Raw genomic sequence first — 24307 nt, 5'->3', positions numbered from 1 at the left:
GTACCTGCAGTTTCTGGAACGCCAGGCTGAGAGAGAGGAACGCAGGGCTGAGTGAGAGGAACGCCAGGCTGAGAGGGAGGCTGATCGTCGGCACGAATTGGAGATGGCTAGGCTCCAGCAGCAGCGACAGGCTCAGAACCTCGGATCCCTAGAGCACAGGGATGCCTCTCTGCCAGTGATCCCGGCAGCCAAATTTCCAGTTATGGAAAAGGACAGTGACATTGACGTGTATCTACTGTAGTTTGAAAAAACTTGCCGTCAGTACCATCTGCCCCCAGCACAATGGGCCCGGTACCTGACGCCAGGGCTACGAGGCAAGGCCCTGGATGCTTATGTCGAACTGTCAGAAGAACAGTGCGACGATTATGCGGCCCTAAAAGCTGCAATCATCCAAAAGTTTCAGCTAACCCCGGAAGTGTACCGGAAGCGTTTTAGGTCCTTGCAAAAGGGGCCTGGGGACTCATACATGGATGTGGTAGGTCGCTTACGTACCACATTCCGGCAGTGGACTAAAGGCTTGGAAGCCGATTCTTTTGAATCCCTGGAAGATCTTATGATTGCAGATCAACTTTTGCACATCTGTCCTACAGACGTCAGACAGTTTGTGCTGGAGCGAAAGCCAGCCTCTGCCAAAGCAGCAGCAGAACTGGCAGATACCTATATCCACTCTCGGGTATCTGACCATCGCAAGGCTCCTCTGAATGGCTGGAAAGGAGGGAAATCGCACACGGCAACCCCTCCTCTGCCTACCAAACAAGTTCCTCAGCAGCCGGAACCTGCAACTCCTGGAGCCAAGGCCTTCCTAACTGACAAACGCAAATGCTACAACTGTGGGGGAGCCGGACATCTCAGGGCGCAGTGCCCTGAGCAGAAGAAGACGATATCACCTGGCCATCCGGCTAGCAAACCTTCCGCTGTGCTGCTCGTCAGTGGGAAACCTCCCGGAACCAATGCCAACTTGCAGCCAGTCATCGTAGGCCACCGGACTGTAACAGGCTTTCGTGACACCGGAGCCGAAGTCACATTGGTCAGACCAGAGGTTATAGAAGAAACAGACATCATCCCAGAGAAGTTCCTTACCCTCACCGGAGTTGGGGGGACCCGTTCCTGTGTACCCCGTGCCTATGTTTTTATTGATTGGGGTGCCGGAAGTGGGATGAGAGAGGTGGGTGTCTCGGAGGAGATCCCCACTGCGGTGTTGTTGGGTTCTGATTTAGGTACCCTTGTTTCATACTATGCCCCTGCTAAAAGCACCCCAGATGCTCCCACGGATCTCTCCGGACCTCCCAAGGTACTGTTTACAGATGTTGGGGTAATATCTGGGCAACCTGTAGATGGACAGAGGGAGGGGGAGGGTGGAGTGGAAGTGCAAGGTCCTCCTTCTTCAGAGACAGGAGAGGAGGCCCCCTTGCCAGTGAAGGTAACTGATGTATGTTCCAATGATGCTGAACTGATAAAGGTTAAATGTGATGATAATGATGATGATGATAATGATGATGATAATGATGATGATAATGCATTGCCAGTACTGGTGGTCACTCGCAGTGCTGCAAAGGCAGCCGAGGTGCAGGCCCTGGTCGCAGAACAGCAGGAGGAGGTCTCTGGGCCCTCTCCCTGTTCTGACCCAGTGGACTCCACCTCTGTTGAGCCTCAGCAGCTGTCCATGTTTGCCACAGGACTGCTGGCTGGGACCTGTTGTTCCGCCTTTGAAACAGCACTGCAGACAGACCAAACACTAGCACAGCTCAGGAGTCTAGCTGATCGCCCCCCTGCAGAGAATGACAAACAAAAGGTCTATTGGGACAAAGGTAAACTGTACAGAGAAAATATGCCTGCAGAGGGGAATGAGGCTGACCTAGGTAGCAGGCAGCTGGTTGTACCCAGTCAATTTAGGGGACAGCTGCTAAAAGTGGCTCATGAGATTCCCCTCGCAGGGCACTTGGGGATCACTAAGACCCGAGGGCGGTTGATACATAACTTTTATTGGCCTACAATGCTCGCTGACATAGCTGACTACTGTCGGTCCTGTGTTACCTGCCAGCGAGTTGGCAAGGCAGGGGATGTACACAGGGCTCCGCTAAAACCTTTGCCTGTGATTGACGAACCTTTTAAGAGGGTGGCAGTGGATATCATTGGGCCTTTGGCCATCCCTAGCAGTTCAGGCAAACGTTTTATCCTTACAGTTGTCGACTATGCCACGCGTTATCCAGAGGCGGTGGCTCTCTCCTGCGTCCGGGCAGACAAGGTCGCTGATGCTCTGCTGGGAATCTTCACAAGAGTGGGATTCCCGGCTGAGCTCATTAGCGATCAAGGCCCTCAGTTTGTGTCCGACTTGATGCAAGCTCTCTGTCGGAAAATACAGATGACGCATATCATGGCCAGTCCTTATCACCCACAAACGAACGGTTTGTGCGAGCGTTTCAATGGAACTTTGAAACAAATGTTGTGCACCTTTGTGCACTCCCAGGGTAAGGACTGGGAACGATATCTGCCTCATCTGCTGTTTGCTTACAGAGAGGTGCCTCAGGAGTCCACAGGCTTTTCGCCATTTGAACTTTTGTACGGACGGAGGGTAAGAGGACCCCTGGACCTAATCCGTGAGAACTGGGAGGGCAAGATTGCCGACTCAAAGGTCTCTGTTGTGGATTATGTCCTAAAATTCAGAGAGAAAATGGAGACGCTGGTGGAAATTGTGCGGGAGAACATGACCCAGGCCCAGACTAGGCAGAAAGAGTGGTATGACCGTAACGCTAGGGAGCGGACCTATGACATTGGTCAGAAGGTGTATGTTCTGCTTCCCCTGCGGCAGAACAAACTCCAAGCAGCATGGGAAGGCCCGTACACCATCACCCAGCATCTGAATGATGTCACCTACTTGGTCAGGTTGGGAGAAGGGCGTAGACGGCAGAAGGCCATTCATGTTAACATGATCAAAGCCCATCATGAGCGCACGGCCTATGTCATGCCGGTCTGCAGCAGGCCAGAGCCCGAGGAGGCTGATCCACTTCTGGACCTGCTAGCAGACACCAGGGAGTTAGACTCAGAACTCCTGATAAACTCCAATCTTACCCCCACCCAGGTACCTGGACTGAGGCGAGTGCTGGCAGTACATGGTAGCAGGTTTACGGGAAAACCTGGGAGGACACACCTCGCTGTCCACCAGGTGGACACCGGGGCACATCCCCCCATCAAACAGTCGGCCTATCGCGTCTCCCTGGAGGTGCTGGCCGACATGAAAAGGGAGGTGGAGGAAATGCTGCAGCTGGGGGTGATTCAGAAGTCCCACAGTGCCTGGGCGTCCCCAGTAGTCTTGGTCCCCAAAAAGGACCAGACGACCAGGTTCTGTGTGGACTACCGGAAGCTGAATGCCATCACTACTGCAGATGCCTACCCCATGCCCCGGATTGATGAGTTGTTAGATAGGCTGGCGGCCGCCCGTTATATAACAATCATGGATCTGAGCAGGGGGTACTGGCAAATTCCTCTGGCCCCTGAGGCTCGGGAAAAGTCGGCCTTCATCACCCCATTCGGATTGTTCGAGTTTACCGTCATGCCGTTTGGGATGAAGAATGCCCCAGCTACCTTCCAGAGAGTCATGAATGACTTACTGGAGGGGCTGGAAACCTTTGCCGTAGCCTACCTGGATGACATCACCGTGTTCAGCCCTACCTGGGAAGAACACCTGGTGCACCTGTCACAGGTCCTAGACCAACTGACAGCTGCCAATCTGACTGTAAAACCCAGTAAGTGTCAGATTGGCATGACTGATGTGCAGTACTTGGGACACCAGGTAGGAGGAGGTACCCTGAAACCCGAGACAGGGAAAGTTGAGGCCATCCTGGCCTGGCCTACCCCTCAAACTAAAAAACAGGTTATGTCTTTCTTGGGGACCGCTGGCTACTATAGGAAATTTGTATGTAACTATAGTAGCCTGGCCAAACCTCTGACTGACCTAACCAAAAAGAAACTGCCCAAGGTGGTGTCTTGGACACCAGAATGTGAGCAGGCATTTCAGGCCTTGAAGGGGGCGCTGGCCAGCGCACCTGTGCTGCAGGCTCCAGACTTCACCCGCCGTTTCCTTGTGCAGACGGATGCCTCTGCCTTTGGATTGGGTGCAGTCCTGAGCCAGGTGGACGAGGCCGGAGAGGAGCATCCCATCCTCTACCTGAGCAGGAAGCTGCTTCCCAGGGAAGTAGCATATGCCACGATCGAAAAGGAGTGTCTTGCGATCGTGTGGGCTCTCCAGAAGTTACAAACGTACCTTTATGGACGGCACTTCACTGTGATCACAGATCACAATCCCTTGAGCTGGCTAAATCGTGTTGCTGGGGAGAATGGCAAACTACTTCGGTGGAGCCTAATTCTTCAGCAATACGATTTCACCATCCAGCATAAGAAAGGCAGCGCCCATGGCAATGCTGATGGGCTGTCACGACAAGCCGAGCCCGCAGGAGTCGGTTGCGTCAGGAGGGAAATTGTAGTTCCCTCCCATGCAACCACCTAAGGGGGGAGGTGTAACGATATCAAGTACGGGACATGACAAGCTGTAGCTAGCTGCCATCTTGTGTGGAAGTAGCCATGACAGTTTTGCTAACCATGAAACCTCACAGAGAACTCTGAACTCCGTCTTCCCCACCTTAGGAATTCAAAGCTTTTTAAGTTCAACAGAAAAGGTTATCTCAACAGAGAAAACAGAGCAGGCTAAGTCAGTAGGAAAACATTTGTTGTAAGGGCAGTGTTCAGGCCTGTCGTAAAACTGTCACCCTCCCCACTCAGAGCCCTAACAGACCTCGGTCGTAAAGTCTTCTGAATACACATCATAAGAATAAGTATGAAATTTCAGCATGTTTCATAACTTCTGACTTAGTAATAGCACAGACATAATCTGGACATATTTAGCTTCCTCAGATAATATGGAACATTTCAAGTCCAGACACCCCTATGTCAGGTCATATGGGAAACCCCTGGGACCACTTATTCCTCCAAAGCAGGCTATACGTTATAGATATGGCATGTTTAGACTTGTTTTGAAGGAAATCTCAAGTTGAATAATAATATGGATATTTGAAGTCTGTAAACACTATAGATGCAGATATATGAGTATGTATTACCAAAATCACCTGGGATGTGGTCATGAGTGTAGACACCTCCCAGCAACCAACCCCTAAAACCAGCTGATCAGATGATTGGTTACTGGTCGCTGTCAACACCCCCTTTGATTTGACAGAAAAGAGGAGATGCCAAGACAATGGTCAGTTCTCCTTTTACCATCCAAGAAGAAACATCTGCCAAGTCGAGAACCAATTACCTAGCTCATCGATCGAACTCTGATCAACCCTTGGACATTAATTGCAAGTATTCTTTCTTCCCAATTCTACCTTATTGCTTTGTGGCTGTATATTGTCTTTATTTTTTGAAACATCTTTTTTTTCTGTAAATATTTTATTTGCATCAACTTTGACCTTTTCGTAATAAACCCTTATGTTGAAAAGTGTTAACCTTGTCTCTAAAGCTCCTAATGCAAGCTATAAACGAACCTGCCTCTTGAAGGGCGCTACTGTTGTAGAGTAAGACTCTGAGCAGATCTGTCTGTAGTGGCAGTGTGTGTGTCAGACGCTTGTTCTAAAATTATAATTGGTATTGCAAAATTACGAGTCTCCCCCGGCTCGGTCTTTTAAACGGGGGTGGTGGCAGTTAAAGGGTTAATTGTGTAATTAGCCCAGTGACAATCACTCTCAGGCTGCTCGCACCTAGATTGTGGTCCCGCAAGCTGGAAAATCTTTGTGCTGGGCGCAGCTGAGAGTGGCATTGTTACGTAAGTGACAGCGTGGTGTGAGGTTGGCCGGTCCTTTGTCGCGAGTTAGCGAGGAGGGCAGGGATCTGACACCCGCGTTCGTCACAACATGTATTTCCTGTCTTTGTGATCCACCTCCACAGTGTTTATTGTAATACTTGCTATTGGACCATTTGTATTTCCCTTTCTTCCTTCCTTTTAAACAATAACGTAAAAGGAAGCCCACCAGTCTTTCCTGGTAATCCAACTGTAGTCTAAGCTGGTCTCTGAAATAGCTTCTGGATCAGTCGATCCGAATCAACAGTCAGAGACAGTCTATTGAGAGTTATCTCACTGCTTACAAATACACAAGTCAATAGACTGTTCCCCTGATTCAGATCAACTGATCCAGTAGCTATTTCTCAATCCACTTGATATTCAGAAATATGTTAAAGAAGTTGGAGTTTTTTTGGCCCCTGAAATGTGTTGGCTGCCTGTTGTTGTGTTCTTGATGACATTTACAGAAACAATTAAATCTCCTAATGGACTCTAAGCACCCTTTTTCTTTGCAATTTTTGTAAGTTGAAACATGTATTGTCTTCTCATTTCAGGCCACCCCCTTTTTGCTATATACAGGGAGTTTCTCTACTTGTGGAAAGCTGCCAAACACTAGTCATCTGATGCCTTGAAGGACTTTCAATGTCACGAATCGGGATCATGTATGCAGCTCCTTCTATCCACTTTCCCCTAATCTGTAAAAATCCAACACTATTTCTAACTCACACCATTCTGTCTCATTTTCCAAGTTTTGCTTTAAGTTATGCTTTAAATGGGCAATTAACAGGCCTGTGGGTTTTATATAGGGTAGATACCTAGCAGTATGTAGACAAATGTAGACCTTAAGTAAAGTTGATATTTGCATAGTATCTTTGTGGGAGCTGCTGCGTGAACCAAAGTGGGGGTCACGAGCTCTAATAATAAGTGCACAGAGTTTTTGCCAATAAGAACTGTAAACACTGAAACTCCCGTAATGACATAAACCTATTGTACATTTTTTTTAAATTAGGCAGGCCCTCTCACTGTATACTTTCTAGCAAATCTAAAGGACATTGCATAATCACAGCATAACATACTGTATGTGGCAAGCTTAAATGCCACCCTAACATCCAGCCCTTTTCCCTGACAGAATCATACATAGATAGACAGACAGACAGACAGACAGGAAAGCAGACAGATGGATGAATGGACAGATGGCAGATAAACGGATAGATAGAAAGCTTGAGTGATTATTAATAGGTGAACTCTCTTTCTCTGACTGCTTAATTAATTTTATCAAACAAAATGTTCAATGGATAGAAGAAATTTACAAGAAGAGCACATTGATCAGCATTCAGTTTTGCAAGGTATAAAAAATGCAATTTAAAGAAAAATCAGAAGTCTTGGTTATATTCACAAGCTAGCTCAGATGAGGGCGGGAGGGACAGCTGTAGACGGATATCGACACATTCAAATATCTCCATCCAAAACTGCGCCACCCCAGGGTAGGACCAAAACATGTGATAATCGGTTTCAACGCTGGAGTGACAGCGGGGACATTTGAGAGACCTTGTGGATAAATTCTGTGCAGTCTCTCCCTTCCCTTTCTGAATGAGCACAGTGAGTGATCATCAACTGAAGTATAGTAAACACTGTTTACTAGTGTTTAATTTATGAATGAACAGGAAGGCTGTATAGAGCTCTTCTTGTTCATTCTGTGCAGCTAAGGCTGCTGAAAGAAACTGAAGAATGTAATTTTCTCTGCCTCAAAAGTGATACTTTAGGGGAAATTTCACCACAGCATGACCCCCCCTCACCACCACCACCAGAAGCATTGTGGTAAAAAAAATTTAAAAATTTGCAGCAAATCGAAAAAAAAGTTAAATAATTAAAAATGTAAAAAGTTATAAAAAATCAAGGGCACATTCACAGGGGCCCATGAATGAGCAGTTATGCAGCCCGAGCTACCTGTTAGTCTATGGGGACACAGCGGTTGTACAAAAACAGCAGCATGTGATAGTTTGACAGGTGTGAAGGTATGGGCGAGTGCCCCTGAATGCACACTGTTTGTGTTTGGGGCTGTACACATTCACCCACACGCCTGTCAAAATAGGACCTGTGGCAGAGGTGGAACTACCAGGGTCGCAAAGTTCACACTTGGGTCCAAGCCCTGACATTCCGCCACCATGGGGGGGGGCCCAAGATGGCAGGCAGGGGGCCCACTGCAGAACATTAGTTGGAAGGGCCCTGGGCTCAGGGGAAAAGACCCTGGCCAGGGGTCAGGGGGCCCTTGATGGTTTCTTGCACTGGGACCCTGAAGATTCTAGTTATGCCCCTGGCATATACGTATATCCTCAGATGCAGATTTTTGGATTCTATGTTATGAATATGAATGCAGTGCATGTTTTTGCACCTATGTAAATGTCTCAATTGAAAACAAGACATCTGCATTCAGATCCATAAAAAAAAAAAAACGCTTGTAAATGTATTTTTTTTTAAGCCCATGTGAATGAGGCCTTAAGCCATATTAAAGGAGAAGTCCAGCCTGAGCTTTTTAGGCTGGGCTTCTCCTCTGGGTCACAGGAGTGCAATTCGTTTTGCACTCCTGTGACCCACTTTCAGCGGAGAGCGGTCTGAAGTCTGCTCTCCGCTGACGTCACTGCTATCCATTCGAGGCAGAGCGTCATCCTGACTTCCCAAGTCTGGATCCGCCAACTGCCTGAAACGCTGAGACGGACGCTCCCCGCCCCTCCACAGCTCATCGCTCCAATGAGCGTGGAGGATCGGAGCAAGAGAGATGCTGACTGACAGGCAGCATCTCTCTGCTTGGGGAGGGGAGTGACGGTGTTCGGTGGTTCAGTTCTCAGTGCAGAGACAGCGGGGAACAGCTACAGCATCGGTCTGATTCTGCATCCACCTAAGTAAGTATGAATTTAAAAAAAACAAAAAAAAACTTACTTCTCTTTTAAATAAACAACACAGATTAATAACATTAAAAATAGAACCTACAGCCCAACTTAAAACTCCATTCTGACCACCCTGTCTCTTTGTTACAGTAAATGGTAAAAAAAAAGTTTGTAACACTTGTCTTACAGAAAATTCTGAAGGCTGCCATACGTGAACTTGTTCAGCTGAAATCCCATGACCTAGGATTCATTCATATGACTGGTCACTGTGGCAGCTCAAACCTGAAATACAGGTAAGTATTGCAAGGTTTTGTTCATTATTATAGGAGACTGGCCATGATGAGGAGTGGTTTGGCTATAGGTGCTCTTAAATATTGCTTAACATTTTTTCTTATTTAGTTTGAAAAAAGGCTTGTGGAATTTACCTTAATTTAAATCGTTCTGAATTCATACATTTGTTTCAGTGTCTGCAGCTGTTACTCTCCTGCAAATCCCATCATACTTTTCTTAAATATGTTGTATTTTCTGAATTGATGCAGAATCTACCCAATTCTTAATTGTTTTAATCATCATATGGGGCTCTAAACATCTCCAACATTTTTTTCAGCACATTTTATATTCGTACACTGCCAATGTAATATTGTTTTTTTCACACTGCGCAGTCTTCCCAGCTTTTTGACCAAGCGCAATGAAGGTAGATCTGTTGCTGGTTATTTATTCTCCATATTGTTTTTATATTTGCCTGATTAGAAGAATTGCAACATTGTTCATGTTTACCTTTTCACATTTGTTTTACTACACTACAAGTGCCTTTTCCTCCTTTCTTTGCCCTTTCTTTTCTTCCATACATAGGCTTTCGATATGCCTCATGACAAATTGTGAAAACCAGTTATGGTGAAAGTGTGCGCAGTGATGGATTTTCATAAGTCATAGCCTAATTTTGAGGTAAGACCTGCAGGTAAGGTAACATTGTTATCAGCAGGAATAAATTAAAATTTTTGATGTTGAAGAAGTAGAACAGGTCATTGTCATGCTTAAAGTGATACTAAAGTCTCGTTTTTTTTTTTTTTTCTGTTTAAAAATAACAAACATGTTATATTTACCTGCTCTGTGCAGTGGTTTTGCACAGAGCAGCCCAGATCCTCTTCTTCTCGGGTCCCTTGTCGGCGCTTCTGGCCCCCGCCTGCCGAGTGCCCCCACAGCAAGCAGCTATGGAGGGAACCTGAGCCGCTGCTCTGTGTGTCCATTCAGATACAGAGCTGCGGCTCGGCCCCGCCCCTCTCTCTCCTTATTTGCTCAATGACTTTGATTAACAGCAGCCAGAGCCAATGGGGCCCCGCTGCTGTCTCAGCCAATGAGGAGGGAGAGTCCCGGACAGCCGATACTCTCGTGCAACATTGCTGGATCGAGATGGGGCTCAGGTAAGTATTGGGGGAGCTGAGGGGGGCTGCTGCACACAGAAGGTTTTTTATCTTAATGCATTCTTTGCATTAAGATAAAAAACCTTCTGACTTTAGAATCACTTTAAGGTTTAAACTCTACATTCAAAATTGAATAACTCTAACTGGGTAGATACCAGAGGTTTACGGAAAAAGTATAACTTCAATGCAGGGGCGGACTGACCATTGAGCCACTCGGGCACTGCCCGAGGGCCCTGGGCCACTAGGGGGCCCCATCAGGGTTGCCAGCCTCAGTAAAACCAGGGACAGTATGTATAAATCTGTTTTTTTTTTTACATCTGTCTGTATACTGTGTGTACATGTATGTGTATACTGTGTGATTGTATACTGTGTGTGTGTTTATTGTGTGGCTCCATAATCTCTGATTGCCTGGGGGCCCCATAATTTCCTATTGCCCGGGGGCCCCATGAGTTATCAGTCCGCCCCTGCTTCAATGTAAAAATATTTATTTAAACCCCTAGGGAATCCAGTATACATTGTACTTGCCCTGTTCTGAATTTCGATGTGGTTCGGAAATATAATAACTTACATTTTTCTGTTTATGATGCTGTAGCTTCACCCCAGGCTGAAGCCCAAATTATGGACATCCCTATGGGGAAGACACAGCTAGCACTGAACCCTTGCTCCCTCTCCTCTGTGTTTCCTATTCAGAGAATTGTGCCCATAATTAGGTAGTCCAGAACAGTTCTATCATTCTGGATTACCTAAACATAGTCACATTATTCTGTGCCTGTGATCAAGTAACTCAGATATATAGCATGTATACAGCCGCACCTGAGTACTTTTCCTTTAACCTTCCTTCTCTCCAGCATTGCTCTGTGTCTCAGTGCTGACTGCATGCACCTCCCCCTTCATTCTGTCCCGCACAGCTCTGTATCACCTGGATGGCTTCACTCACACGCAGAGATCCTACCCCCAGCTCTGACATTACCCCTTAAACTGGACAAACAGACAGTTTTTGTTTCCCAAATTCTACCAACCACTATGTTGTGTGAGGGTATTTATCAGCCATTCTCAACTAGGGTTCCTCCAGAGGTTGCTGGGGGTTCCTTAAGCTGTATCCAAGTGACCTCTTATGTGATGTTGGCTGCATGATCCCAGGTCCAACCCCACATGGCAGAACTTTTTAACTGTCTGAAAAGGTGGCATTTTGACCACCACTGACCACCAATATAAGAGGAATACTTCCCACTGACTCCCAATTAACCTTAACAGGGGTTCTAAGAGACCTGGAAAATGTTTCAAGGGTTCCTCTGGGGTGAAAATATTGAGAAAGGCTGATCTACATACTTTTAGATATTTTACTTTTTATATGGCATACCAAAATCTGACTGTTTAGATACTTTACAGCTTAGTGGGGAAAGTAAATCATTTTTGAGATTGTTTTCCTGTGTAAAGGTTTTACTTTTTAACAAGAAAGCACATTGCTTGAACCAGCGTGGCTTAGATATACATTTCAGCACAAAAGAAACAAAGGCTGAGCATGTAAATTGATTCTGTGATGCAAGTCTAGACCTGTATGTTGTTGGTGACACATTTTAATGACACACCAATGGTCAACAGGAGGACAAGATGAAACAACACCTATTAGTGGATGCATATTTTCTTTACTTGAGTTAAACAAAATAATAAAAAGACATTAAAAGAATAATAGGACATTAATGAGGTTGTGAGGACCAGTGAAAGGCAAAATGTCAACATGGCAAAGACAAAATGAACAGGGTTATTTGAGTTGAAAGGGTATCTGGGCCATGAATGTTTTCATAGAGGACGACAGATGTGAACTGACAAACACTTTGTACAGTGGTGGCTCAGTAATGGTATACTGGAACACACTGAATTGGTACAGTTCCATGACATCTAGATGGTGTAAGAAATATACAGGGATCAACATCTCTCACCATTTCTTCTGTACAGTTGTCACAGCCCCGGTATGTCCAGTTCATAGAAAACTGTTTAGTATCCATCTTATAACAGGAGTTGAAGTTGCAGGGTAGTCGTATGTCAGTTCCATTTAAAGCATAGACAACTGCAGGCACAGTGATCTCCATACCGGAAGCAGGAACTGGACACATAAATCATTAGTGACCTATTTGTATCTGTACATTTATAGCATTATTACATAAAACAATAAATCCTATACAGGCTATGGAGTTTCTGCAGTGAAGATGTGCTATTACTTACTCTGCCTGAAAATACATTTACAGTCTAGTACTAAAGCATATCCAAAAAATAGATAAATGATTAATGCAATGATCTGCCAAGATAATATTCTGAATTAGTTATGAATTAAATTAACAGCATTTTAAAGGGTTGGTCAACTTAGAACTGGCATATCAGTTTTGCACATGTGTCAAGAGGTTAAAGCCCAACTCCAGAACACGTAAAAATTATGCCTTGCCGTGGGGCTGCGCCAATGTAAAAACAAACAAATGAACAGTGTGATGTGCTGAAATGCAGCATAACTCCGCTTCCTACCAGACCTCACACTGACAGCAGCCTGCATGGTAAAAACCGTTTTACTATGTGGGTTAGTGTGTGATTGTAGCAGTTGACTTGTACATATTTGCTACATTTAGCTGCTGAAATGGATACCAGTGTAACAACTGTACAAAATTAGCTGTGTATCAAGAACTGCATTCTGGGGAGAATCAACTGTAGCTGTTCTCAACCAGAGTCCCTACTGAGGTTGGTAGGGATTCCTGTTTAGCCCCCTGTTCACACTATAACCCACATGTGAATCGCACAAGATCCGCTCCACATTACTGTGCAATTCACATGCTTTTCATTGTGATGTGATTTAAGCCCATTCATTTTGCAATTGCTATGCAGTGCGGGAAACGTGCATGGATCACTGCATTTCTCGTACTGAATATGTGTGAACCTAGGCATAATAAAAATACCAAACATGTTATACTTACCTGCCTCGAACCTCCTCTACTGGGGTCCCCTCCCAGTGATCTTGGCTTCTCCTCTTCTGTGTCTGCAAGCCACTTGCTATGGGGGCAGATGTGTGGGCTCACTCCCGAACCGGACTTTGTGTGCCCATAGACACACACAGCGTGGTTCAGCCCTGCCTCCCACTCTCTCTTTACAGGATTTGGTTGACAGCAGCAGGAGCCACTGCCCACTGCTGCCTCTCTGCCAGTGAGGAGAGAGAGAAGGAGCAGCAGCGATGCTGCTTCCGAGCACATCGCTTGATCATAAAAAGAGCCAGATAAGTATTTGGTGGGGGGAAAGCTAATACTGGAAGTTTATTTTACCTTAAAGTAATTGTAAAGGCTTGTTTTTTTTCCTATAAAAATAATAAACATCTTATACTTACCTGCTCTGTTGCAGTGGATTTGCACAAAGCAGCCTGGATCCTCCTTTCTCAGTCTCTCTTCTGTCATCCTGGCCCCTCCCTCCTGTTCAGTGCCTCCACAACAAGCAGCTTGCTATGGGGGCATCCGAGCTGAGTCACAGCTCCCTGTGTCCATTCAGACACGGAGCCCCGACCTGGCTTCACCCCTCTCTCCCCTGATTGGCTAGGTGACTTTGATTGACAGCAGCGGGAGCCAATGGCACTGCTGCTGTGTCTCAGCCAATCAGGAAGGAGAATCTCAGACGGCTGAGACACTCGTGGACATCGCTGGACAGGGAGGGACTTCAGGTAAGTGTTAGGGGGGCTGCTGCACAAAGAAGGTTTTTTATCTTAATGCATAGAATGCATTAAGAGAAAAACCTTCTGCCTTTACAACCCCTTTAATGCATACAGTATATCGCATTAAGGTAAAAAAAAAAAAAACCTTAGGCCTTTAGAACTACTTTAAAGTGGAGCTAAACTCTCTCAGTCTCAAAACATTAAACATTAACTATTTTTATTCCATATTCTGCTAACATTAGTAAAAAGATAGGAAGGTATATTATTTTTACTTGCTTTAAACTTTTTTTTTTGGCCTACGCCAAAATGTCATACATCCCAGGAATCTTCAGGAGGGAAGAAGTTTTCTCAGTTGGGCAGCTGGATTCCAGGAAGTAACTGCTACATCAATCATCTCCCTTACTCAAGATGGCCATGGCTAGAAATGCTAGGGGGCAGTGGCGGCCCTTGGATTGTGGGTGCACGGGCGCCATTCCTCCTGACACCTCCGCCGCCCTCCCTATTCATGTGCCCGGCCCCTTTCAGGACACCGGACACATGAAATATTATGGCGGGGATAGGCAGGGGGTGTGTATTTTGAAGTACGTGATTAGAACCAGAGGCTCTAATAGGCTTCAAAATAGGGTGGGCTCGGGGCGCAGTGATCCCACCCTGTTGTGTTACATAGCGAATGAATTTTCTTGCTATTATTGTCCTGGCTGCGGATGTCATGTGGTGGATAATATCTGTTTTAATTGTTTTTAATGATTTTGATGTTAAAGATAATAACGAGGTTTCCATACTTGAACCCTCCTCTACTCCCGATACTTTACCATAAATTTCAAATATCTTGTTCCAGAATCCTCTCACCAGACGACATCCGTACCATATGTGTTCCATTGTTCCTTTTTCTAGTTTACATTTCCAGCATAAATCTGTATTTTCTTTGTTTATTAAATTTAAGGCTACTGGACTTCTATACCATCTCACTGCAATTTTATCATTTCTTTCCTGATATGTATTTGCTATAGTTGTTCTATGTATAATTTCAAAAAAATGTTCCCATTCTTCCTCTGATAAAGAATTTCCTATTTCAGCTTCCCACTTCTTAATGCTAGTTATCTCTCTAAGAGGGCCAGAAGGAAGTAGTTCATCATATATCTTTGATAGTTTTTTAATTGGGACTTGTTGTTCAACTAGTATTTTTTCAAATTTGGTTAACGGTCTGTTTATCTTGAGTATTTTAGGCTCTATAAATATCCGTATTTGCTGGTATTGTAACCATTTATTCCTATTTTCCAATCCCATTTCCTGCAGCCCGGGTAGCCTCCCTTTCTCGAGTGCTTGTACCAATCTTGCATGTTCGGTTTTATTCCATTTCAAATAATTTGCAACCCCCATAGCTGGAGGGAATTCAGGATTGAAAAACAGTGGGGTCATAGGACCGATCATTGTGGAAAGATTCCCCCCTTTCACTACAGCATCCCAAATTTTTAATGTAGCATTTACAAAAAGTGTTAAATCATTTTTTTTCGGTCTTAAATGAGGTTTTATCCATAGAGGGGCTTTTAATTTGGGTCCTATTATTGCTTCTTCCAAACTGACCCATTGCTTTGTTTCTTTATTGTGGTACCGCAAATGAATTTTCGATATTTTCACATTAGCGTTCCTCCCTGCAAATCAGGAGGCAGGTCAGTGAGACCTGTCTCCTGATTGGTCAAAGCATTAGGCGATCCTATTTGATGCCTAACGCTTTGGCAGAAGAGGAGACACAGCGGAGGAAGCCTGAGGAGCCGAGCAGACACAGGACAGGAGTTGCCACTTCCTGTCACTGCAGAAGAAGAGGAGAGCCCCGTCACTCCAGGAGAGGAGCAGAGCCCCGTCACATGAGCGGTAAGTGCCGCCGGCCTGGCCGCGGGGGGGTTGGTTAAATTGACAGCTAGAGGACGCTCCTGGCTGCATATAATGGGCACAGTGGCTGTATTTGGTGGGCATAGTGGCTGTATTTGCTGGGCACAGTGTCTGCATATGATGGGCACAGGGCCTGCATTTGATGGCAAAGTGGCTGCATATGATGGGCACAGTGGCTGCATTTGATAGGCACAGTGGCTGCATATGATGGGCACAGTGGCTGCATTTGATGGGCACAGTGGCTGCATATGATGGGCACAGTGGCTGCATTTGATGGGCACAGTGGCTGTATTTGATGGGCACAGTGGCTGTATTTGATGGGCACAGTGGCTGCATTTGATGGGCACAGTGGCTGCATATGATGGGCACAGTGGCTGCATTTGATGGCACAGTGGCTGCATTTGCTGGGAACAGTGGCTGCATTTGCTGGGAACAGTGGCTGCAATTGATGGCACAGTGGCTACAATTGTTGGGCACAGTGGCTGCATTTGATAGGCAAAGTGGCTGAATTTGATAGGCACAGTGAGGCTGCAATTGATGTATTTTTTACAGTATTTTTCAGAATTTTTCAGTTTGTTTGCGCCCCCCCCAAAAGAGGAGGCGCAGAGGGGGTACTGATTAAGCAGAGGAAGGGTTTGCGATAGTGGAGTGCAGGGGTCAAGGGACAGCTAATGTAGAGAAGGAGGCACTGATAGAAGAGAGAAAGTGTTTGTGAAGGCTGAGTGCAGTATGCAGGTGGCAGGGCACAGATGATACAATGGTTGATACTTTTGAAAGAGACATGGCTTTTGTGGTGGGTCCATGTATGGGTGAAAGGTGGAGATTTGGAGTAGTCAGTGTGTGAGTGGTTGTAAGCATATGCACAAACATAGGGGGAAATTTACTAAAACTGGTGCACATAGAATCTGGTGCAGCTGTGCATAGTAGCCAATCATCTTCTAACTTCAGGTTGCTCAATGAAGCTTTGACAATAAAACGTGGAAGCTGATTGGTTTCTATGCAGTGCTGCACCAGATTTTGCATCATGCGGTTTTAGTAAAAAAAAAACCTCACTGTACCTGTGCTGCGATTCCAGTTGGTGGATGTGTTTTCATTAACTTTCTTTTTATGAGTAGAGGATTATAGAAAATGTATTGAGATAAGGATGACTCCCTCTCCTGTAGCAGTAAACCCTGATGGGAAATTTCATTGCTGGAGTATTCAAGAAATATAAAATACCAGTGGCTGAGTGACTTATTTACTAATGGGAAAGAGCAGCATGCATTGTGTACTAATCCACAGCAGTCACTGGGAAATCAATTTTGTTGCTATGGGCTTTTGCACATTGGTGCACCTGTGTAGGTAAAAATATCCCATAGTTTTACAATAGATATACTAATTTAACCCATCATTTTGCTAAATAAATGATGGACTACAGCAGTGTTTCTCAACCTTTTTTCAGTCAAGGCACCCTTTAAAAACTATGGACAATATCAAGGCACCCCATTCTAAAATGTAAAAACTATTGTAATAGTTTTACATAATGCAGCAACATCCACAAGTCCAAGTAGGACACCCAACATTAGAGGTGATTTATTCTTTCATAGCAAATATACTTTTGCAAACTGGTACTGACTTGTATTCCAATGTTTCTCTTCTCCCTTTGTTTTTATCCATCACTCAGCTAATGTGACCCCAACACTGATAGAGAGGGGCAGCGGAGGGTCAAACAAGGATGCTATGCAGGCAACTGACATCCTCCTTGTGTAATGGTGCACAATGAAAACCTATGACTTAATAACTGAAAAGCCAGCCTTCATACACACGCCGGCTTGTATAGGATTTTTGGGCAATTTTGCAGCATTTTGCCAAGTCACCCCTGAAGAAACCTCAAGGCACCCCAGAGTGCCTGGGCACCCTGGTTGAAAAAGGCTGGACTATAGTATCACACAATATTTCAGGACTTCAGGACCATGGACAGCATAGGCATGCATAACTGTTTAATAGTATTCTAGTAGTAGTAGTAGTAGTAGTAGTAGTAGTAGTAGTAGTAGTAGTAGTAGTAGAGTACCTAGCAACTTTAGGTTGGTACTCACCAATGGTGTTTTATATGTGGTGATTGTGTAGATGCCTAAAGTGAGTCTGTATTTCCCTCTTGCAGAGCAAAGCAATATGTTCACTTAAAGAGTAAATTCACCTTTAGCAAAAAAACAGCCTATGCAAATAAGGGATGTGTGTAGAGAAAAGCAAGCTGTGCAGATTTGACCAAAGTTGAATAATAACCTTGCTATAGGTGTAGGCCATTTATATACCTCTTGGAGCCTGACTGGAAACCTCCTATAACGTTACTAAGGACATTGCTAAGAGACTAGCTGTTACTGTTCACCTTCACCATTACAGGAGTGAGCTCTTTCTCTAATTCATATTTCCCCACATGCACTTTCTCTCCTGATGCAGTAGCTCTGAGCCCATTGTTTGAGAGCTCACTCCTGTGATGGTGGAGGTGACCAGTAACAGCAAGGTCCTTATCAACGTCCAGTTTTTCTGTCAACATATGAGGTACATATGTAGAAGGCTTACACCTCTAACAAATGTATTATCTAACTTTGGTCAAAGTTTGTTTTAATCTACAGGCACCTCTTATCTGCATTGGCAGTTTTTGGTAAAGGCAAACCAACACTTTAAAGCCCAAAACGTACAGAGATTTTTTTCCACCAACTCTGGAAAATTCTAGCGGTCGGGAGAATAGATTGGGGACGTAAAATGTGCCACAATGAGAACATACATTTATGCTGGGTGTTCATAGGGATGGTGCCCTTAGAGAAATGAAAGGATGGTTTCACCTGTTAAAAAGTTAAAAAGTAACCTTTAAAGCCCAACTCCAGTCAAAACTTTTCATTTCATTTTGGATAGAACATGAATAGATTACAACTTCTTTCATGTCTTAAAGTGATTTTAAAGTATATATATAATTTGTTTTTGAAATAGCAAACATGTTATACTTACCTATTCTGTGCAATAGAATTGCAACGAGCGACCCCAATCCGCCTCTTCTGGGGTCCCCCACTGGCACTCCTTTTCTTCTCAGGTTGCCGCCACAGAAAGCCGCTTCCTATTGTCGCACAGATGCGGACTTGATCCCAAGCCGCGCTGCCTGTGTTCATAGACATCGACAATGAGGCTTAGCCCTGCCCCTGTGTAACAGGATTTGACTGACAGCAGCAGCAGCCAATGGCTCCCACTTCCTGCGAGGGCTGCTACAGAGGGGTACAGCACTGGATTGAGTGAGGGCTCAGGTAAGAATAAGAGGGGGGTGGTGTCATAATGCTCAAACATTTTATTTTTTACTTTAATGCATTCCCTGCATTAAGGTAAAAAATGTTTAGGCTTTAGAGCCACTTTAACTGCTATCTGTTTTCCTATTAGGTGGACTTTTCCTGACAGGCAGCAAGGAGAAATCATTCCAATGGGGATGCTGACAAAAATAAAAACACATGTTTAGCAGAATGAGCACGGCTTAGAAGCTCTGACAATGATTTATTGCTGTCCTTGAGTTCCTGTCTTGGTGACAGCTCCCTCCTTCTACTGTATATTATGTATAGGTTTTGCAAGGACAGGAATTGAGGTGAAATCTCCAAAATGGGGACATCGACAGCAATAAAAAAGTACACAAATTATGCCCCCCCATCCGTAGCTAAAAGCTGAAGTTAGGCTGCCACCCTCCCCAGCTGTTTATACTCGCCTTCCATTCACTCCCCCAGCAAGCCCATTAAGCAGCAGGGAGTGAACAAAAATAACATATATTTCCAGTGAATCTGGGTCAGAGATTTGCTCTGATTTACCATTCTTCTGTGTTAATAAACTAGACCTTCTTTAGTTTTGCTATTGCAGTTTTTTTTTGTTTTTTTTTGTCCTTTTTTACAAGTCAAAGGCACTACTTTTATGTTTGTTTTCCACTAATTTCTTTAGTATTTTTTCGTTTCCAGGCGTAAAGTGGTATTAAACAAAAAAGCAAACATTTATTATATTGCAGCTTACCAATTCTTAGATGTGGTAGCTGCATTCATTTTCTTTTTTAGGCTTTCTTTCCTTTAATTTTCACTTAGTGATCTGGCCAGTAAGTCTGATTTTCAACAAAACAAGCTCTCTTACACATGTAGCAGTTACAGGGTTGAGACAAACCGTTTATCACACAAAAGGGTGCTTACAGTGATCAGCTTTTATTTATGTAAAACCTTTATCCCAAAAGGAAAAACAAACTGTAACTGTTTATAAAGTGTGAGCTGGATCTGGCTTCAATTTGTTGGTGTAACTAAATCTGCTAGTCCATCGAACACTCTCCTGCATCCATATTAACAATGCCGTTGTCCAAAGGTGCTCTCTGTGCTCCTTTATTCAGAGTGGGGGCGCTCTAATACAGGAGGTGTGTTACTGGCCAGATCACCAAGTGAAAACAGAGGGGAAAAATGGCTAAAAAACAAATTCAGCCACCATATCTGAAGATTGTTAAGCATTTTTGGCTTTGAGTTTAATACCGCTTGTCTGATATTTCCTGAACATAAAGTAACGCCAGTTCCAATCAGTAGATTTCCTTATCTTAAACACCAGTTTAGGTGAAGTTTTAACTCTATTTTTTTTTTTGTAACATTTTATAATGAGGATTGGTGCTATCAGAATCAATATACTGCCAAGTTAGAAAGCTATGTCAAATTTAAGACAATTTTTTGTTTGTGTTCAATACAGATTATTTTTTACTATACTCCATAGATGTTTAAATATAAGTTGATTTATGCATTCCCAACACTGAGAATACTGTGTGTATTTCTTGCTTCAATATTTTAATCCCCCCGCAGCCTAGATCCTTACTTACTGCATTGTCAGTGAACCTGTCCCTGCGCAAGTAAGGAAATCTGCAGCATCAGCCTCTACTCCACTTTTATTAAAGTACACCATCAGTGTGACCTTGCAGCACTTCCAGGAACACTGAATCAGTCAGATCTGTACAAGCAAGAGCCTAGTCCCGCCAAGTACTGCAAGATCAGCATATTAGCAATGTACTACATATTTATAATTTAGGGGTAAATGCTCAGCCATGTTTATTGTATTTGCAGTAACTTGCTTTTTTACTAGGAAAAAATTACAAACTTTATTAGATTTCCAAAGCTGGCGCATTAACATTTTCAGTAAATGGATTAATCAGTGTTAGCTAAATGTAGTTTGTCTCTTGTGTATTATATTGATTGGGGAGGGCCATTTTGGATAGTGTATTGTACTTTTTATAATAAGAAACTTTGTCTTCTCTTATGCAGGATCCCGGTCCGTCTCCAGTGCTCCCCTCCTCCCACGTATGCTGTCCCAATGCTTGGTGCACTGCGGGTTTATTCTGGTTCCTTTTTTTTTTTGCTGCACATTGCAGATTGGTTATCTGGCGCGAAAGGGGTTAAGAGCCCTCTAGTGGAGCCTCATTATATTGATGTCCCTTCTGCATGCTCTAGAATTGGAAGGATAACTGTAACAGATACTCCATTATTAAAAAATCAATATCTACTCTCTGATGAGTCAAGTTAAAAAGGGGAGGAAACTGCATTACGGTAGAAGGTGGGGTAGAAGGTCATGTATGCAGCATGGGGCCTATGTCATAAAACTCGTTTACATTAAACAGGGAAGGTTGGGTCTATTGGCACTTCTTATTGTAATGACCAGTGTGTTACATATTGCTTACTTCTAAATCATTTTACAGGTTAATATAGGCTACTTTGTTAAGGCTATATAATCTTCTACATCCCTGGCCATTGAAATTGGGATATTTGTGGGTGTGTTGTGTTTGCGCATGCCCATATGCATGCACACCTACACAATCCCACATATATACAGACATACAAAGACACACGCAATGTCCACATGAACGTCATGTGCTTGATGGCAGTCTGCACTTGCAATTGCTGAATCTTAAAAACAGAGGTGACCTTCTGTTACAGCATGGAGAATAGTGGATCTGAAGCTTGGGATACACCGTGAGCAATGTATGGTTAATGTCTATCTTCATTTACAACACTTAGCAATGGCTGATATGATTTATATACACATCCCAATATTCTGTGTATAGCGGTGTTAGCTATATGTCCTGCTGAACTGAGCAGAACTGTGTTTTGCCTCTACCTGTTCATATAGTCCTCCTTCCCCTCCCCCCTAAAAAAAAAAAATCCCAAATTCTCTTCGTCACTGCCTCCCCTAACTGTCATTGTGTATTCACCCTTCGCTGGGCCACTCCTACATCCCTGTCAGTTTATTTTTATTATTTTACACCAATTTGTGCAGGAAATAAACCGTAGGTATTGATATTTCTGAAATGACTTAAGATATATATTAAAATACAGCTTTATTTCCCTTGCAGAAAATATTAAGGTAGTCCAATGAATTTTACATGTACAAAAATAATTATATGCTGTTAATTACATCTTTTTCTTGTAATTTTCCTAATTAACTGCATGCTGTATTGTGAATTAACATCATTTATTTATTTATTTATTTATTAAAATCCATGTCAAAATAACGGACGGCGTGATAACATGACACAGCTTGCGGCATATTATAATACCCCTCCTGGCAGTTAAAGGGTTAACGGAAAAGTGTCTAGAGGGTGGAAGTGCATTGCGGCAGATGTACATCCAGCTGTGCATGCAGAACTAGCCATAAAACTTACCCAGGAGGCTGAGTGCCAGTGTTACCAAACTTAACCCAGGGGGTGTTGGGCGCTCTCTCCTGCCCATGGCCTGGGAGGGGTGAGGGGGGTCTCCGACTCCTGTCCTGGAATATATCTATTTATATAATGTGATTTTGCCTCGATGGTGCAGCTCTGACAGCACAGTAAAGTCAATATGGCCGTATCTCTGGCTACAGCAGAGATGCAGGAGGGTTGGGGGTGGTGGGTGGTGGGAACACTTGATTTTATGGTTGGTAGATTTTCTGGAATGATGCAGGAGGGTGAGAATTATTTTTGATTTTTTAAATCCTTATAACTATGCTTTGATCTTGATTTTCTTTAGTTTTAAATGAATGCATATAAAATGTTTAAAATGTCTGTTAGTAAAAAAAAAAGTTTAAGGGAATAGAAATTGTATACTGATTATGATTATCAATCCCGTAAGCGTTGCAAGATTTTCTTCATCTCTCATCAGTGCAGAAGTTTACAACAGTGCATGACACTATCCAATGTTATAAAGAGAAATGGATCAAATGTAGAAATGACCATGAATGCCAGGTAAGAGTGTAATAGAAATAAAAAGAAGTGCCTTGTTTTTGTTTAATAAAGACATGTATTAATCCCTTGGATATATGTGATTCTTAATAAATTATAAGTAACAAATGCACAGCAGTACTCCTCTCTAAAAATAACAAGTGTACATTTATCTGTTACAGGTATATGAAATATTCAGTTTGCAAAGATAATCTGCAGACATATCAATATTTTGCAAATGAGATGCACTTAAGGAAATCTCAGACCGTGCTTGATTCCCTTATGGGACAACATATGCGTTTCTAGTTGTCTAGTTGTTGCATTCTTCTTTAGAAAATAGAAAGAAACAATTAGGCTGCATGCACATGGGCACAAAATATGCAGCGTCTGGGTTTTTTTTTGTTTTTTGTTTTTGTTACGCCTCTGAAAGCAGCTCTAGGTTATATAATGTGCACATGCACACTATTTAATTTACCAGTGTATTGGGGTGCAGCATTTAGGGGCATAAAAAAAATGCCCCAAGCCTACATTAAGAGAGCAGTTTATCAGTGCATTTTTGTATACCCATACATGCATAAATGTGCGTAAATGCGCATAAGCGTGTGCATATGAGCATAAATGTATTCTAATGGCCAGAATAAATGAATATTCTAGATAGTAGTTCTAGCACTATTTTCTAGCACAGTATATTCTAGCACAGTTTGTTAATGAGGTTTTTGGTGTGCTTGTCGTGCGACAGCATAGGGCAGCCCACTTGTTTGAATGGGCTGCCCTACGCATGACAAACATGCCAGAGTAGCTCATATACTTTTTTTTGGGCACTGAGACAATTGCTTTCTGAGTGGCACATTTTGCTACATTTTGTTGCATGTCAAACACACAACACAGGACTGCTACCCCTGTTTGGCGTGCCATTAAGAAATAATTGACGCGTAAGCAGAATGCACATTTTTTTCTCTGTCCATGTTTCCAGAAACGCAAATGAACGTGGAATGCTTAGGTGTGAATACAGCTTAAAAGTTATAGTTCTCCAAAGGTGCAGGGTGTTTTTAAGACATTGGTGGTTCCAGGTCAAATGTCCTAGAGATGGTGCCCCTATCTCAAGCATCCATATCAATGCAAAAATGGGACTAGTTTAATTAAAGTAGAAATTCAGACAAACAGCTAAATTACAACAGAAACTAAGAATTACACACAGTATACAGAACAAGAGAAGTGCTACTGTGCAGTGTCTATGCATACAAAATAAAGAGCAGATAGTGAGAATTAATCTGGCATACCAAACAAAAGAAGTGATGCTCTGTAGTGTCCATATACACACAATAATTTGAAGATATACTGAGAAATAAATGTGATATACTAAAAAACAGAAGTAATATTGAA

The 24307-nt window shown here is 43.5% G+C and overlaps 1 protein-coding gene across 2 annotated transcripts in view; it reads right to left on the bottom strand.

Moving 5' to 3' along the window:
• The window catches only part of SCN2B (sodium voltage-gated channel beta subunit 2), a 51952-nt gene extending 29336 nt beyond the window's left edge, over positions 1-22616 (bottom strand). The window contains exons 1-2 of one of the 2 annotated variants that reach the window (XM_073602475.1): positions 22391-22616; positions 12077-12240 (exon numbers count right to left, since the gene is read on the bottom strand). In XM_073602475.1, the coding sequence (XP_073458576.1) occupies positions 12077-12240; positions 22391-22457 (231 nt within the window). In that variant the 5' untranslated portion in view covers positions 22458-22616. The remainder of the gene's footprint in view (positions 1-12076; positions 12241-22390) is intronic. The other variant, XM_073602476.1, reaches the window with a different exon arrangement.
• Between the last annotated feature and the right edge of the window lie 1691 nt (positions 22617-24307).

Source organism: Aquarana catesbeiana, linkage group LG10 (assembly GCF_042186555.1).
Source record: "Aquarana catesbeiana isolate 2022-GZ linkage group LG10, ASM4218655v1, whole genome shotgun sequence".
Classification (NCBI taxonomy): Eukaryota; Metazoa; Chordata; class Amphibia; order Anura; family Ranidae; genus Aquarana; species Aquarana catesbeiana.
Note: the sequence above shows the minus strand (reverse complement) of the source record. Positions and strands in the feature narration are given on the sequence as shown.